Source organism: Salvia splendens, chromosome 22 (assembly GCF_004379255.2).
Source record: "Salvia splendens isolate huo1 chromosome 22, SspV2, whole genome shotgun sequence".
In the NCBI taxonomy this organism is placed as follows: Eukaryota; Viridiplantae; Streptophyta; class Magnoliopsida; order Lamiales; family Lamiaceae; genus Salvia; species Salvia splendens.
Genome location: NC_056053.1, coordinates 23,846,864 through 23,863,527, shown reverse-complemented (window position 1 = coordinate 23,863,527; position 16,664 = coordinate 23,846,864). Strand labels below are relative to the sequence as shown.

At 35.0% G+C, this 16,664-nt stretch overlaps 2 protein-coding genes across 2 annotated transcripts; both read right to left on the bottom strand.

Annotated features, from left to right (window-relative positions):
• Nucleotides 1-1,803: 1,803 nt before the first annotated feature.
• LOC121785962 (probable E3 ubiquitin-protein ligase LOG2) lies at nucleotides 1,804-4,331 on the bottom strand. Its single transcript, XM_042184455.1, has 3 exons — nucleotides 3,613-4,331; nucleotides 2,334-2,820; nucleotides 1,804-2,228 (listed from the first exon to the last, which is right to left on the bottom strand). Exons 1-3 carry the CDS (start codon nucleotides 4,086-4,088, stop codon nucleotides 2,112-2,114), a joined length of 1,080 nt encoding a protein of 359 aa, XP_042040389.1. The 5' UTR covers nucleotides 4,089-4,331; the 3' UTR covers nucleotides 1,804-2,111.
• Nucleotides 4,332-11,497: 7,166 nt separating this feature from the next.
• On the bottom strand, nucleotides 11,498-13,544 carry LOC121785953 (aquaporin PIP2-5-like). Its single transcript, XM_042184447.1, has 4 exons — nucleotides 13,207-13,544; nucleotides 12,414-12,709; nucleotides 11,959-12,099; nucleotides 11,498-11,847 (listed from the first exon to the last, which is right to left on the bottom strand). The coding sequence occupies exons 1-4, from the start codon at nucleotides 13,496-13,498 to the stop codon at nucleotides 11,740-11,742; spliced, it is 837 nt and encodes a 278-aa protein (XP_042040381.1). The 5' UTR covers nucleotides 13,499-13,544; the 3' UTR covers nucleotides 11,498-11,739.
• Nucleotides 13,545-16,664: the final 3,120 nt, after the last annotated feature.

Below are 16,664 nucleotides of genomic sequence, written 5' to 3'. Positions count from 1 at the left end.
TTATTCACGATTCACTAATAAATGCATAAGTTATTTTATGTAGTAATTATGAATTGCTCTTGTAAATTGAAACAAATTCTTTTTGATGTTCTATCATATATTCATTAATTTATTCATCACTTATGTCTCCAAAGCTGTAAAATTTTAATTTGTTATAGTATTGTTTAAATTGCTGGCATCCGAAATATCCTAGAGACCAGTCACCTCTTTAATTCTAGAGTAGTCCATGATCTTGTCGAAAATGCATAAATAATCCCTAACAAAATTTTATAGTCTTTTTGGACCCTAAAATTCACATTTTTGGTACCTATAGATCTTTTATACCCCTCTACATTTGAAAAATCCCCTAAATGCCATGGAGGGCATTTTTTGTCTTTGAAAATCACATTTTTGGTAACTCTTCATTCTTGCAATTTTTTTTGGATATATATAAAAGCACATTTTCGAGCTAAAAAAATTAGTTTTTTGGTACTAGTTGATTTTATATTTTTACAACATAAAACATTTTCTTTTGAATTATAATTCACTTAAATTTTTTCAATAATTACTTGAATAACGTATAGATTGAGCGTTATAATAAAAAAAAGTTACTTTAGTTTACTTTAATATTTTTATTAAAAATGTGTGCAAGAGTTCGTTTTAATTTACTGTAGATATAATTCACTTAAATTTTAATTATTATACTTTAAAAATATTTTCTCATTATACTATATTTTAATTAACTTAATTAAAATATTTATTTTTCACTTAAGTATAGTAACATTTAAATATTTAAGTAAATTTTAAGTAAAAAATTAACTATAGTGCACTATAATATTTTTTCTTCTCAAACTAAATATTTAATTAAATTTTTAAATGAATATAAATTACATGCAAAAAGAATTTTCTATAGTTCACTTTAATATTTTTATTAAAAAAAGTTACTATTAAATTTATTTTTTTCTTCATATAAACTGAGTTTTATAATGAGGAGTAATATTTAATTAAAAATAAATAAAGTATAATTAAACTATTTTAAGGTTGTATTTATTTTTAAACTCATAATGACAATAAACTATTTTAAGTAAATAAAAATAAAAAATATATAAAAAATAGTATTCTTTTAGTAGTAGTATTTAAGGAGTAACTAAAAATATAAAAATAGTATACAAGTATTTAAAGTATAAAATGTCCTCAAACATTAAAAATGTACATTTTTTGTGCCTAGGGTTACTTTAGTCTTATTATACCAAAAATGCTATAAAAAAATTTTAAGGACCATTGGTGCATTTTTTGACAAGATCAGATACTATTAGTGTAGTTCACTCTTGATTCTATCCGCGACTGAATATCGAGCCATATCTATCCAACCGAACAACATTCAAGACTCAATCTTTATATAATCGATAAACTAAAAAACTACCTGCTTCTTCAATGATAGAAACCAAACACAACCAAACCACCAATTTCTCGAAAAAGGTAGAAATAAAAGAGCAAGACACCACCAATCATTTTCTTAGGTATCTATAAAGGCAAAGGCAAAGGCAAAGGCAAAAGCAAATGCAAAACGACACAACCAGCAATAGAAAATGTTGAGTAACAGCAACAACTTGCTTATGCATCATTTATATATTTCAGATCACCAAATACATATTTATCCAAAGACTAAAATAGATGTACCAAATACATACTAGAAAATACAACTCTAATTATGCCCGGCACAGCAGCACGAGAAAACATCGTAAGGCGACCATATAAAGCACACATCCGAACGCAAAGGAGGGCATACCTTAAACGTCGTAAGATGGTCACATAGAGACATAATTTATTCAATTTCCAGAAAATAGGCATTAAGCATTAAGCTAAGCTTGATTAACGTTATATACATTCTGAAAATGATTCTTGATAGAAAGGAATGTTTATAGAATATCGATTTGCCTAGCAATGAGACAGCAATCTGATAAGTCTACAACAGCAGGGCAACGAGGGCATGACGAGGGTGTCACGAGAAAAGGAAGACGAAGCGAAACAAACAAACAAACAAGGGGCGAATACAGAAGATATATTTATGATCAAACAAAAACTTTACAGAACCAGCAGAGGCATCACCTATTTTTCGTTTCTTCTTTTAGTTATTCATCCGCTCCGTTGTTGACCTTGATCTCTAAAAGGCGCTCCACTGGCTGTCTGCATATCGGGCACCTGTTTGTTTGGAACCTAAGAACTTTCGCACACTCACTGCACATACACTGTCACGGCAAAAAATGCACGTTAGTTACAAAAAAGGATTAATCTTGATAGATTAGTCGGGACACGAATTTCTGAATATGCTAAAACAGAGAGAGTCAATGTACCATGTGGCGGCAAGGGAGGACAGTTGTGTCTCGAGGTTCAGAGAGGCATATAACACATTCCTTCCCAGGATCGTTCGCATCAACTTCACCCTCGACAGAATTTCCAATCCCGTATATCTCTTGTAACTCATACCTCATGCCGTTCACCCACAGTATCTGCTTCACAACTCTGACATGATATTCACCTTTATCCTTCTCAAATACCGCCTGAGTTATCTGGGAGTTTGAGGTCCCATTGTCAGAGTTTCCGTTTTGACCATCTGTCGATGCCTCTGCCTTGACTGCCAGTGGATAAATGTCCACGTCCCCGTCTTTCAACAATTCTCCCTCCTCAAACATTGAGAGGTCTATCCCGGTTCCAGAGGGTTGCTTAAATTTCTGGGCTAAACCTTGTTCAAAATCCACCTTGATTGGCGGATGCAAGCTTTCATTGGTTGGAGTCAAGCAACAGTCTTCACCCTCCTTCGCAAAGAAAACTATTGTGATGCTGCGTATACAAGAAGCAATCACAATTCAGATTCATCGATAAAACATCAAGCTAATCCTCCAAAAAAATTGTAGTATTGAGATATTCACCATCTCCACATTCTAAATGAATCAGATAAAAACTCCATTTAGGCACCAGATAAAACATCAAGCTAATCCTCAATGCTTATTTCCTAACATTCACAAGATCCCACTTTCCACAAGCTCTACCCCATTTTTGCACTATTACACAAACTCTTGAAAGTTGGCAAATTATTACAGTATATAATCTACACATATCTCTTGCAATTGGAAATACATGATCTATAACACAAATTGGGGTATAGTTAGCGATTCAACACCAAAGACACAAACTTTAGTCAAATTCAACACAAATCCATCACTCTATTAACCACTTAATTCAACTATCATCTAATAACCAGTTCGGTTCGCACTATTGCACCATGTTTATTCTCATCTCTTGTTCGATCGCTCTTTTTTATCAAAAACATAAGCCCGTCCGGTCACAGTATCTCATGATTATCCATCCCACCCCACCTCGGTGACTAATCTAATCCTAGACGAAGTCTATTTTCGCTTATCTCATATTGCATCTCAGTATTATCTTAAGTATCTAATGTAATAGTACCAAACAAGCACAAAATTACTCAAATCAAAATCTCATAAATTACTGCACAAAACCACAAAAACCAACTCATTCCAAACAATTCAACATGATTCATCAATCATCAAACAAAATCCACACAAGAAATTCACAACAAAAGACGAAAAAATCAAAAAACCGTTTCGATACCTTCCCGCCACCGTAGCGTCGTAGGTGAACGAAACAAGGTATTTCCCGGGATTCTCCTCATCTGGATCGATCCTCAGCGTCTCCTTCTTCAAATTCACATCGTTCCGGATCGTCACCGCCTTCTGGTGCTCCACGTACTGTGGCGGCGCCGCCGCCTGCATCATCGGCCCGTAGGGGTACCGCCCGTTCACCCAATTCGGGTGCAGGTTGCGGTGGTCGTACGGCGCCGGAAGCGGCATCGGCATCGCCGCCGCCCCCGGCGGCGGATAGTAGCCAGGATACTGATAATACGGCGGCGGCGGCGCGTTTGGATTGCTCGGATAGTGCGGCGGCGGGGGGAATGGCGTGGCCGCCGCGAAGACGTAGCGATTGGCGGTGATCTCCGCCTGCTGCGGCTGCGGCGGAGGAGGGTGGGAGCGGCGGGAGGAGGAGTTCCTTCGGCGGCCGTGGACGCCGCTGCTGCTGATGTTGCCCATGGTTTGGGTTTATCTCGAATTAGGGAAGAGAGAAACCCAATTTGGGGGAAATGTGGGATTGAATTGGGAAAGGGGGAAAGGTGATAGATACAAAGGGGGAATGTATGTATAGGTAGGTGGTGGGGGAAAAGAAAGAGTGGAAGTGGGAATCTAATGATGGGGATCACAATTGGGGTGGCGCCACCACCACCGCGCTTCGGGTTAGTTAGGGACGTCGATCGGGTCGATTTATTATATTTTTTGATCAATCCTTTACTTGACTGGGATCACTTAGGTGCGAGTTAAAAGAGTTGGTATTTAGTCAGTGCCGACTAAGGACGTCCACTATAAGGCGGACACGCCCAATAGCCCCGCCACAATTTTTGTCCATAGCCCCAATTTTGTTGTCTATAGCCTCAAAATTCTATTTCCGTCACTATAGTGGACACCTCCAATAGCCCCCAAATTTTATAATAAATTTCCATTTTTATAAAAAAAAAAATTGAAATTCGCCGCATGCGCCGCGGCAGTTTCCGCCACTATGGTCGCCGCGCCTATAGGCGCGGCTATGCCCCCGCCGCGTCCTCGCCCCGCACCAGGCGATCGCCCGTCCGCCCCCTATCGCCACGCCTGCCGCGTCCACTCCCGAGGCGGACAACCTTCCCACTATAGCCCGTCCGCCACCCGCCCGTGGACGCGGCTATAGCCGCATCCATGCCATAGTGGATACTCTAATAACATATATTGTGAGTTATGATGATATTTGTATTGATGGATGTTTGATCGATACTTTAATTTATTGGATTTCTAGTTAAACATGTTCGGATTGTGGAACATTCTGGTGTAAATTAGTCGAGATAAAATTCTATCGTGTGGGCTAACGAGGCACAATGTGGATCATAACTATCCTTGTATTTTATGTTAATCGGGGCAGTTTATTGTATTTTAAATCAATTGTGAATTTTTTTCTATGCAAATAAATCGAATTAGAATTTTATCGGTGCAAATCGTGCATCATAGTTATGCTTATAAGAAGTATTTAATTTAGAGATCTTGATTGAGACAGTTTATTGTATTTTTGATCAATCCTTTTTAGATTGCAGATCATTTAGATGTGAATTAAACTAGTTGAAATTTGTCCGAATTAATAAGTTATATTGTGGATCATGATTATTCTCGTACTATTATTAAGTATGTTAATCGTGACAGATTATTGGATTAATAGAGGAGAAATTTTTGTTATCTGATCCTAAATTGCAATACTTATAAAAGAATCGAGATTAATTAGGAATTATATTTCTGTATTTGTTATATTACAACTATAGAAAAGTTCACATGATTCTTTTGGGGAAAAATTCCACACAATTGACGGCCTTAAATATGATCTATTATTAATATCAATCTCATTTTGTTACCCTTGTCCTACAAGATAAAATTTTGGGATATAAGTGATCGGTTTCAAAATTGGTACTATAAATAACTAATAAAATTACTGAAAGTTGGATGGAAGTGACCATTAAAGATATTACTATTATTATTTATTTCACTTTATATAGTTTCGACAAAATCATTTATTACAACGATCGTCAGATTAATGACGAGTGTGTGTTAGAAAATTTACGCTGGATATTAAGTGTTATTTATTTTTATTCGTACACATTCGGAAATCTGATAGATTTATTATATTTAATAGACCACTCATATTATATTTTTGATAATATATTAAAGATTCTGATTTCTGGAGTATAATAATATAAATACTTAAAGAAAATTAATGTAAATTATTTTCGAATAATAAAAAAACGCGACCCTTCGTTAAATGATGAAAAGTTATATATTAGTAATATATTTATATGGAAAATATATTAAATATTAATTAGGTGTAAAACAACCAAATCACCAATGAAATCATCCAAATTTGAACCAATCCATTCATAAACTACCACTAACATAATTTTAATAACGACAAATGGATAAGCATAAATTCAATACTTGCAAAAAAAATAGCATCTTTCAAAAAAAAAGAGCACATTTTTAATACAGGTGGGAGTGACATTATCTTCCTAAAAAAACGTCCTAGAAAAATATTTATAAAGTCTATCACAACATTTTTGTACTACAATAATCTATAAGATGCAAAGCTTAAAATCAAAGCTAATATGGAATACCTTTAGATATTCTAAAATAAAAGCACCATATTTAGGGAGATAGTCATGAACTTAATACTTAATATACTTAACAAAAAAAACTTTTAATTAAATTATTAAGTGAACCAAGAAAACGAAACTCATATGATTGACAACTAAAGATAAAAAAAAACCCACAATAATGAATTTAATGGAGTTTTCCGGCCCTTGTAGCTAGCGGTGGGTTCGGTAGACCCTAGTTGTACCCTTTTTAGATGAAACAAGAAAAATTTAGCGAATATTTTGCAACAAGCATAAGTCACACACTAAATAACAAGAAAAAAATCTGAAATGAAACAGTGACATCTCTAAAAAAATTCACCTAAAGACTATTTTTGAAAAAGAGCCATAACTCAAAAGGTACATGGAGGCATACATATCCATCCAAACACCAAAGTAGAGAAGATAAGACGGCAACGAAAAACATGTTCTTAGTCTTTAAATCATCCTTTGATGTCATTCAAATTTTTTTAGGGATAAAGTGAGTCAGAGTGAAAAATTAGTGCAACAACTTCTAATCCACGAATAAAAACCTTTTCTTCCTAGTCCCAATTAGATTTGAATTTTTTGTAAGATCATTCTTTTGCAAATACCAAATCAAAATTCTTGATAACATAAAACACTATTTTCATATATTCCATAAATTAAATAGTAGGAGTATATAATAAGAAATGACGACCTAAATATTTTCAAGTGTGCAGTAATTAAATGGATAGTGGGGGGGACTTCCACTAGTAATGGCTATCCTTTAGCTAAATTCCACTAACTAACTTTAATCCTTCCCCAGTTGTGCTCATTTACTAATCTTCTTCAATTAATTGAGGAGAAAACGCTCTTTAATAGGAGCAACATTTTTTTGATAACAACTCCACTTTTTGCAAGTTTATGTACATATTCTACTATTTTTATTAGTAATTCTACCATATCATTGGATTTTTTTGTTGGTTCAAAATGTTTTGTTATTTGTTTGCGTCACACTCCATTGTTACAAAGTAATTTTCCCAAGTCTTTGTTCTAACCTTTCTACCTCTTTAAACTTTATTTAAAATCATTGATCCCATTAATTATTAAAGAAAATGAAGTGTTCCCCACTCACGAAAAGGGTTTTCATTTTCTTATATAAAATTATTTAATTTTATTTAAACCAATGAATTCTTTTTGGCTGATGTACTATTACAAAATTAAATACTGATATTTCATGTACAACATAAATAAACGGTGCACTATTACTCCAACTAATTTGCTGTACAAAATAAAAACTGTTAGTTTCCAAACATCATAACAATAAGGTATTGGCAAATGGAATATTAATCCAAATTTTTAACAAAGAAAAGTGGATCTTAGTTAACAAAACAATAAAACTAATTAAAATAATATATTATTGACATGGAGAGATGTATGTAACTTTATTTTAATCGAAAAATTAATAATTTGTAGAATAATTATAGTACTCCATCTTATCATTTATATTATCAAGTAAACATGAAACAATCTGTATTGCATTATCATTGAATAATACTAGTACTATACTGTATATTTGCAATTTGACTGCAACCATAAATCATGTGGAGAGCAGCTGTTGTTACAGAAGGCAGCTAATTAGATATGTGTCAAATCATTCAATAACTTTTCCATCAAATATATGTCAAGAATTAATATGAACAAATCAGTTTTTGCATTTTAATCCATGGCAATGGGAGCTTTAATTTACAATGGCAAGAACCTTGTGATGCTGGCGTGAATGTTGACACGTACGAATCGGCCCGATAATAATCGAGCCTTGTACTCGCACGAGAAGATCCAATAAAATTTGGACCGAACCCGATAGGCCCTAATCCTGCACATGGCTTGGCCGGGCCGAAAACACCCAGTTCAAATCAGGCCAGGCCATGATCTTTTCATAAACCACCAAAATTTGAGCCCGGCCCGATCCGACCCAACCCAACATTTAATTTGACAAGCTGAACTAAACTTAATTTGGGCTAAAACATAATATCACCACACGAATCTTTGCTTAATTCCTTCAAATTTAAACATCTTGAAATGCATACTCACAAGTTTATGTAATGAAATATGCAATCATTTTACCAACATAAATGCTTCTAATTAAAAATTTGTCACTAATCAACCACCATATCACTTTCCCTCATTCTTGAAATTCAAACCAACACCTTCAAAGAACCTTATTACACATTTCTCCAACAAATATACATAATGCATAGATACATAAATATATTGATCATAGAAAATGACAAATAAGTTCATGATATATTCACAAAATATATAAAATCAAGACATGAGAAAAAAGCATGCATGGCTCCACGCACGCCATCCCCGACGGCCTTCCCCCACAGAGGGACGCCGCGAATGGCATACAAGGAGCCAGGCACGCACTAAACAACATACCTCGGAAAAAAAAAGATCGCCCCACAACACACTTCTGCTAAAAGAAATGAACCAACTCAAATTTCAAAAAGCATCACACTTACTCCAACCCATTTATAGAGATTAATCAAGAAATGGCATCTCAGCCTCACCCATGAGAAAGAAATAGGGTTTGTAGATGAAAACTACACAATGTGTAAAATCAAAGACTGGTAATAGAAGCTTCACCTCACCTGAAAACGAAACATCATTTCTCTGTGTTTTTCTTCATTTCTTTAATACTCCCTTTTCCCTTTGTCAGAACATAGGGTTTGGAGAAGAATGAAGGTGATGACGCCAGGCATGAAGGGGGCCATATTCCTCTACACAATAAACCAAAAATAAAAAATTGGGCTTTTTATATTTTTTTATCTTTTTCTATTTGGAACTTGTTGAATGGGAGGGGATGCCCAGCTGCTATTTAAACTCACACAACACGTACTAGCTAGTTCATAATTGTGGGGTTTTAAAGGTGAGAGGAGATCAAATGTTGTTAGGGTTTTGTGGAGGAGTAATGGAATAACCCTAGGGTTATTAATGTTCATCAATGTTGGGAGTGATTAAGAGAGTACCAACCTTTGACCATGGTTAGTTGGGTCATAACCATTGGATGCTTGTGCTTCGTTAAGAGGATTGTTCGTTAACGTATGGATCGACAACCAACAATTTAACAATAATATTAAGGGTTAATTGGTTGTAAATCCATACACTATATTCAATGTTTTTATCGAATATTACGAAGTTGGTGACAAAATACATAGATTACGATCATTTTCAAGATTTTCCAAAGGTTAAATTTGCTCCAATCGAAGCAATCTGGTATCGAAATTTTAATATGTTGCATGACTTTAAGCATACGATTGCTAAACAAGTCACCGTGAAATAAGTCCGAAGAGAAGAATAAAAAAAGTGTTAATAGATTATCAACCTGGCTCAACCACTACAATAAACTCATCTTATAAGGACATAAAATTGAAGACTGCATTATTTGTGTTGGAAAATTCTGAAAAATGACTAAAATTTAGGGCACGCCGGACAAATTTGTAACTAAATCTTACTCCTAATATTTTGTTTTTCGGAAACACTTCCATTTGGGTCCCTTAATCAGTTGGAACACTAAGAATTGAGAAGTTTTTTGAAGGTTAGATGTATTTACAAACAAAAATTAGTGTTTTTAATTGAATTAGAAAATGTCCTTTTATTTAAGAGTAGCTATTATGACTCCTGAGTATCATGTCTTTAATTTTCAAGCAACTATTTTTTGCGATATATAATTTCACGTTAGCATCCGAATATATTTATACACATGTGAAAGATTCTATTAGAAAGCTAGATATAATTAGTGAGTTATTAGTTAGGGTTTAGGACCAATTAGCACCATCTATTACTAGTATGTATTTAAAGCAGCCGTCTAATTAGAATCTTGTATTTTGAGATGAAAGCTATACTTTTGGTAGATCAGAACTGAAAATTTGTAGGTATAGGAGCCATGTACATTTATAGTGGCAGCTGCATTGGCCCTCTAATTTATAGATAACTATCATTCTATAAATAAAATTTATAGGTAACTATCATATTTTATTTATTATCTTTTTCTTTCAAGAATTTAGTGATCGAATATTGAATATTTAAGACCGTGGGTGATATTAGAAATTTGAGATATTTGAAGTTTCACTTAATTTTTATGTGGTAATATAATTAATTGATGGATACTACTATTGCCAATAAAGATTGTGATATTTTAATGGTAGCCGCGTATTGGACGGAAATTGCAGAAAATTATGTGTTGAATATGAATGCATACAACTATAAATGTACCTTTGTTTTTTACTAGTATTTATTAATATTCATAGTGTTTGTTATCGCGTATTTTATTAATATTCATTTTTTTGGTCATCATTTATCACAAATATTAAGTGTAATATTCCCTCTATTTTATAAAAATAGCCCATATTGGATGATAAGAGTCTAATGCACAATTTGTAAAGTATGAGAGAAATAGAAGAAAAACGATTGAAGTATTGTTAATGGAGAATGAGTCTCCCGGGCGAAAAAAGATATTGAAAACAGAAATGTCTATTTTTATAGGATAAATCAAATGGCTAAAGTAGTGTATTTTTATGGGACGAAGGGACTAGTATATATGATACCTTGAGTTTATTGTAAAAATTGGTAATTTTTATTGTGAAAATTAAAAAGCATTGAATGTATAAATTATTAGATTCACTATGAAATTGAATACACAAACAATAAAAATATCGTATATTTAAGTTCTATATATGAATCGTCGCAAGCTCTTGTACTTTTTTGTTATGTCATCACCTCAATAATTAAGGGGATTTAATAGCAAGTCAATAAGTTTAAATTAATACAAATACAGTGTAGTCCTTTTCTTTGTATATGTTGTATTATTAATTTGCTAATGCAATGTATACAAAAGAAAAGGAAAGCTAAGTTTTGACCTATCAAATTAAAATAAATTATCTAGCTCTATTTTCAGAGCTAAAGTCTCTAAGAATTCAAATTTGTTAACCCTAAGTTTTCTAATACCTAAATTAAAACTCCTATCTTAATAACAAGTATTGGGCTTTTCAAATGGATGGTTTAGGACATGCCCGAATTTTACAGGCCTAAAAAGGCCCAACTTAATGCAAAAGTCGGGCCTTTTATAGCTAAATGTAGATGAGTTGCCAAATGTGATTACAATCTTAATTTAAAATGTTTCACCTCGATTTCATTTTATTTTTTTAACAACATATATTCAATATACAATCAACAATAATTAAAAAATATCATACAAACACAAGTGCTTCACAAAATTCACACCTTAATTTGAGGATAGCGCATTTACATTACAACAACATTATCACTTTGATACTCATGGCATCGAGGTGAAGAAAAAAAGGCCCGAAACTGAGCAAAAAGAAAAGAAAAGCGAAAGCGCCATTCGGGCCAAAACACGGCCCATTTGCCAACACAACACTAATAGACATTTAATTTACAATTGCTTCTCAAATCTTGGAGTATTATAATCTTTATTCAAACTCCCCAAAAAATGATTTTCAATAAGAACTCTTGAAAGATCCAAAAGCGGCTCCGGCCCGAAGAACGAACTGATGGTAGATTGCAGCGATGGCTGCTCCAACGAAGGGCCCGACCCAGAATATCCACTGCAAGAATTGATTGAAAATAATATATGATGAGTTTGTGTGTTAAATTAAACTATGTTTTAAAAGTTATTATTCAATTAATACAAAATTAATATGGTTAGATATACATACTTGATCATCCCAAGCTTTGTCTTTGCCGTAGATGACCGCGGCTCCAAAACTTCGGGCCGGGTTGATGCCAGTGCCCGTGATTGGGATGGTGGCTAAGTGAACCATGAACACCGCAAATCCAATTGGAAGTGGCGCCAAAACCTACAATCAAGATTCAAATAAGACCGTTATTTCATTAAAATGAATATAAATATTTTTTATTTCTATTAGTACATATTCCTTTCACCCTTTTTTCCCTTTATTTTTGATGAAATAGTATTAATTTGAGCATCACCAAAATACATGATTTCGTACTATCATTAAAAAAAATATACTAGTTCACAATTGGGGAGCCCATGTTAATATGATATGGTCAACATTTTCTCTTTAGATTTGTCACACATTATTATATTATTTGATTTTAACTTTATAGTAAAATGAATAGAAAATATTAATGAAGTTGTAACAATTCTCACCGGAACATGCGAGTCTCTAGCATTCCTCTTGGGATCGGTGGCGGCGAAGACGGTGTAGACGAGGACAAAGGTGCCGATGATCTCGGCCGCGACTCCTGTGCCGGTGCTGTAGCCGTCTGCCAGCTCATTCGCGCCGCCTCCGTATCTCACGTAGTATGCCTTCTGGAACGCCTTCACAAGCCCGCACCCGCACACCGCGCCTAGGCACTGCGCCACCATGTACAGCACGGCCCGAACCAACGACACCTTTCGGGCCAGAAAAAGCCCGAATGTCACCGCAGGATTAATGTGACCGCCTACATGTATACATTCATCCTCGTTAAGTCGCCCAAAAATAGTTCGAATTGGAACTTTAAAATACATACTATACTAAATACAGTATAATTTATTTCTTTAAAAAACAAGATTATTTCTTTAAAGAAGTAGATACAACTTCATCCCTTTATAGTAGTCGCCCAATTTTTGGCACGAGTTTTAAAAAATATGAGTAGAAAAAATTAGCAGATTTAGTCTCACTTTTATATATTCCCTCCATTCATTTTAAGTGACACGATCACTAAAATAAAAATATCACTCTCCGATCAACTTTATTCTCTTTTAAATTATACTATCTCACAAAACAATACTGTATAAAATTTTGTATCGAAAAAAATGTTCCATCTTAAGTGGACAAATGTATTATTAATTTTATAATAAAATGTGAATGAAAATGAAATAAGACTGTCGGGGTGCTCGGGCCCCCCTGAATTCGAAATATCCATTAGTTCGTCTAGAGAGGGAGAGAGCAACTTACCGGAAATGCCAGCGGTGCAGTAGACGAGGACGAAGATCATGCCGCCGAAGGCCCATGCGATGCCAAGGATGCCGACGCCGCCGCACTGGTCGGCGGCGCTCTGGCTCTTGTAGCCGATGACGGTGAGGACGGTGACGTAGAGGAACAAGAGCGTTGCCACGAATTCAGCGATGATGGCTCTGTAGAAAGACCACTTGCCGAGCTCCTCCGCGTCGATCAGCGGCGCCGGCGGAGGATCTTGGTAGTCCTTGCCGCCGCTGTGCTCAGCTCCGACCTCAATATCTTTACCCATTTTTTAAAAAAAAAATTCTCTTTTTCAAGAATGAATTATTGCTATATTGTTTTGAGTGTTTTGATGATTTGTGAGTTGGAATTGGAGTGGTATTTATATGTGAAATTGGATGATTGGATTTTATTTATTTATTCATTTATATGAGTTTTATTTATTTATGTGAGTTTTGTTATGTTTTGTTTGACCCTACACCAGTGGCGGATCCAGGATCCGGAAATGGAGGGGGCGGAATATATAGTATTAGCTTGGTTTAGTGCGGACATGGCTATTTTTTTTATTATTCGGGGCGACGCCGGAGGCAAACGGAGGGGACGGACATGGTAAATTTACATCCCGATAAGGGAAAAATAGTCGCACGGAGGGGGCGACCGCCCCCTCTTGCCCCCCCCTAGATCCGCCACTGCCCTACACCAACCGCCCTAATTGTGGGATATTAATTTTTAATAATTGTGTGGTGGCAATGTGTTCTTGTTATTAATTTGCTTTACTTGGTAAATTCCTATGTATTTTTTTTCATTAAACAGTATTCAATCGCTCTTACACACATGCTACGTAAGAGAAAATGATAAACGAAACAAATTAGCTAAATATCGAAACTTATATTGAATAATAAATTTCCTAGCTCGGATTTGAATTTCATCAGAATTCGGATTCTCAAATTCGATTTTTCAGATAATTCAGTCCGATTCACATTTATTTTTCATATAAATTCAAATTCTCGAACAATTCATTTGAGGTTAAACAAAACTCATGTTCAATTCACGATATTGTAATTGATGATCTTGTGTAGTTATAAATTATAATACTCATTTAGTCCTTTCAAAATAAAAGGATGCGTTAATAATCAATTGAAGACTTGCTTGCAAAATGTATAGGAGTAGTACGTTATTCTTATTTATATATACGAAAAATGTGATTAAGAATTTGTTTTAAAAATATTTTAATTTATATGTATACATTCAGCAAAAGTTAGAGGAAAAATCAATATAAATTTCATGTAATTAATCATGGACGACTTTAAAATTAAAAAGAAATAAAATGACAAACCGACCATGCATCATTTAATTATAAAATTGCCACCTCACTTCCGGCGCCGCCAACGCATCCTATCTTAACCCATCACCAACCAATAATTTGTGTTAACTTAACTAATTAAAAAATTAATTGTAATATTAATTATGCATAATGACTTATTTAAAATTAGTAAATTACTAATCACATCATGTGCACATTCATTAACTTTTGTAAATTTTAAAAATTTTAAATTTCTTGGGTATCAAATAGTCCCGCGTCACTGTCAATGAGATGGCGGTCTACAAACTTTTGTTATTAGACCATCCACAATAGGCGCCCAGCGACCGCCCAGTCGAGCGCCGGCGCTGGGCGGTTCGCTGGGCGGTCTATTGCAGCCGCCCAGCGGCTGAGTGGAGAGAGAAACCGCGCAGCGCTGGGCGGTGGCGTGGCGCTCGGCGGTCGGCTGGGCGGTCCGTTCGGCGCTATTGCAGCTCCCGGATCGCTCAGCGCACCGCCCAGCGCGAAATTTAAATTTTTTTTTCCGAAACACTATATATACGCGCTTTGCTCGGCATTTTCATTCGCACCACTTGTTTTAACGAGTACTCTCTCTATCTTAATTTCTGTTCAAGATCAACAACGCAAAATGAGTAACGCTGGTGGTAGTAGTGGTGGTAACGGAGGGGATGCTGAGGAGTACGAACGTCGTATGGCCGAGGCGTTGGACGCCTATACGACCAACGCGATAAACCAATGGATGGAAAGTGCCTTGCAGCCGGCGATACCTCGACCTCCCCACGTGGTCCACCTCCGCAGTGTGATTGATCGGGATCACGTAGCTGCACATCAGCGCCTATACGAAGACTACTTCGCACAGGAGCCTCGGTTCACCGCCAACCTTTTCAGGCGTCGTTTTAGGATAACCAGGGACCTGTTTATGCGTATTTTCAGGCCGCCCCCAACGTACGGAGTGGGGTACCTAACGATGAAGCCGGCCTCTTACAAGCACATGCCGACATGCGCCAAACGGCGGCTCATATTCGACTCCAAAAGGATTTAATTGAAGAGTTATGGGCACGGAGGATTGACCGCCGTTAGTTTTTTTTAATTATGTAATTTTTTTTAATTAATGTACTTTTTAAATTTTATTAATATTAGTGAATTTTCTCGTTTTTGTGTCGTAAATTAAATTTCGCATATTGTGTGATTGTTAATTATTTCATTTTGTATATATTTGTTAATAGTGATGTGGATATTATGTGGCTGGGCTATGGCTAGGCTATTGCTGGGCTATTTGCTTGTTTTGATGATGTGGCAGGAGGATTTTTAGTGCTGCTGATGTGGCAGTTGCTGGGCTATTGCTGGGCTATTCCTATTGTGGATGGTCTTACTAATTGTAAATTTATTTAATTTATTTTTGTATTGGATTAGGTTAGTTGGTCGGTAATATATTGCATATTAAATTATCACAAATTACTTCCTTTCTTATCTTGTCGTTGCTCGTCTCTTTTGAGTTAAAGAATGCATCAATTATTTGTGTATCGGTTGATAATACAACTCAATAATAATGGATGGATAGTATAAGACTTATTATTAATTCAGTAATTAATTTTTTAAGTTGTGATTAATTTAATCTCTCAAATATTTGATAGTATAGTTAATTCATGTGACGATGAATGGCAATGGCAGTAGAGAGTGTTGCACTTGTCGAGATTTCTAAGCACCGTTCGTATTTGGGTCATACTCCATTAGGCTTATTTACACTTTCTCCAAATAATTTCTTCAGTATTAATCCATAATTAGTACTCCCTCCGTTTTTTATAGTTGGGTCATTTTTCCATTTCGAGAAGTTTCTTTATAGTTGAGTCATTTCCATATATAATAATTATTTTCTCTTTCTTACTTTTTTCTCTCTACTTTATTTACTTTCTACTTTATTATCTCCATCTTTTTCTCTCTCTTACTTATTTTATCTATTTATTCAACACACTCAACATCTCTTTCTTAAACTCCGTGCCGAAAAGTTTCGCCTCAACTATGGTGAAATGGAGGGAGTATCTATCACCATCACTGCCTAAGAAGCGGCTATTCACATTAGGTATTTTTTTTACAATTTAGAAATTTTCAATAAAAGCTAAAACGATGGAATAAA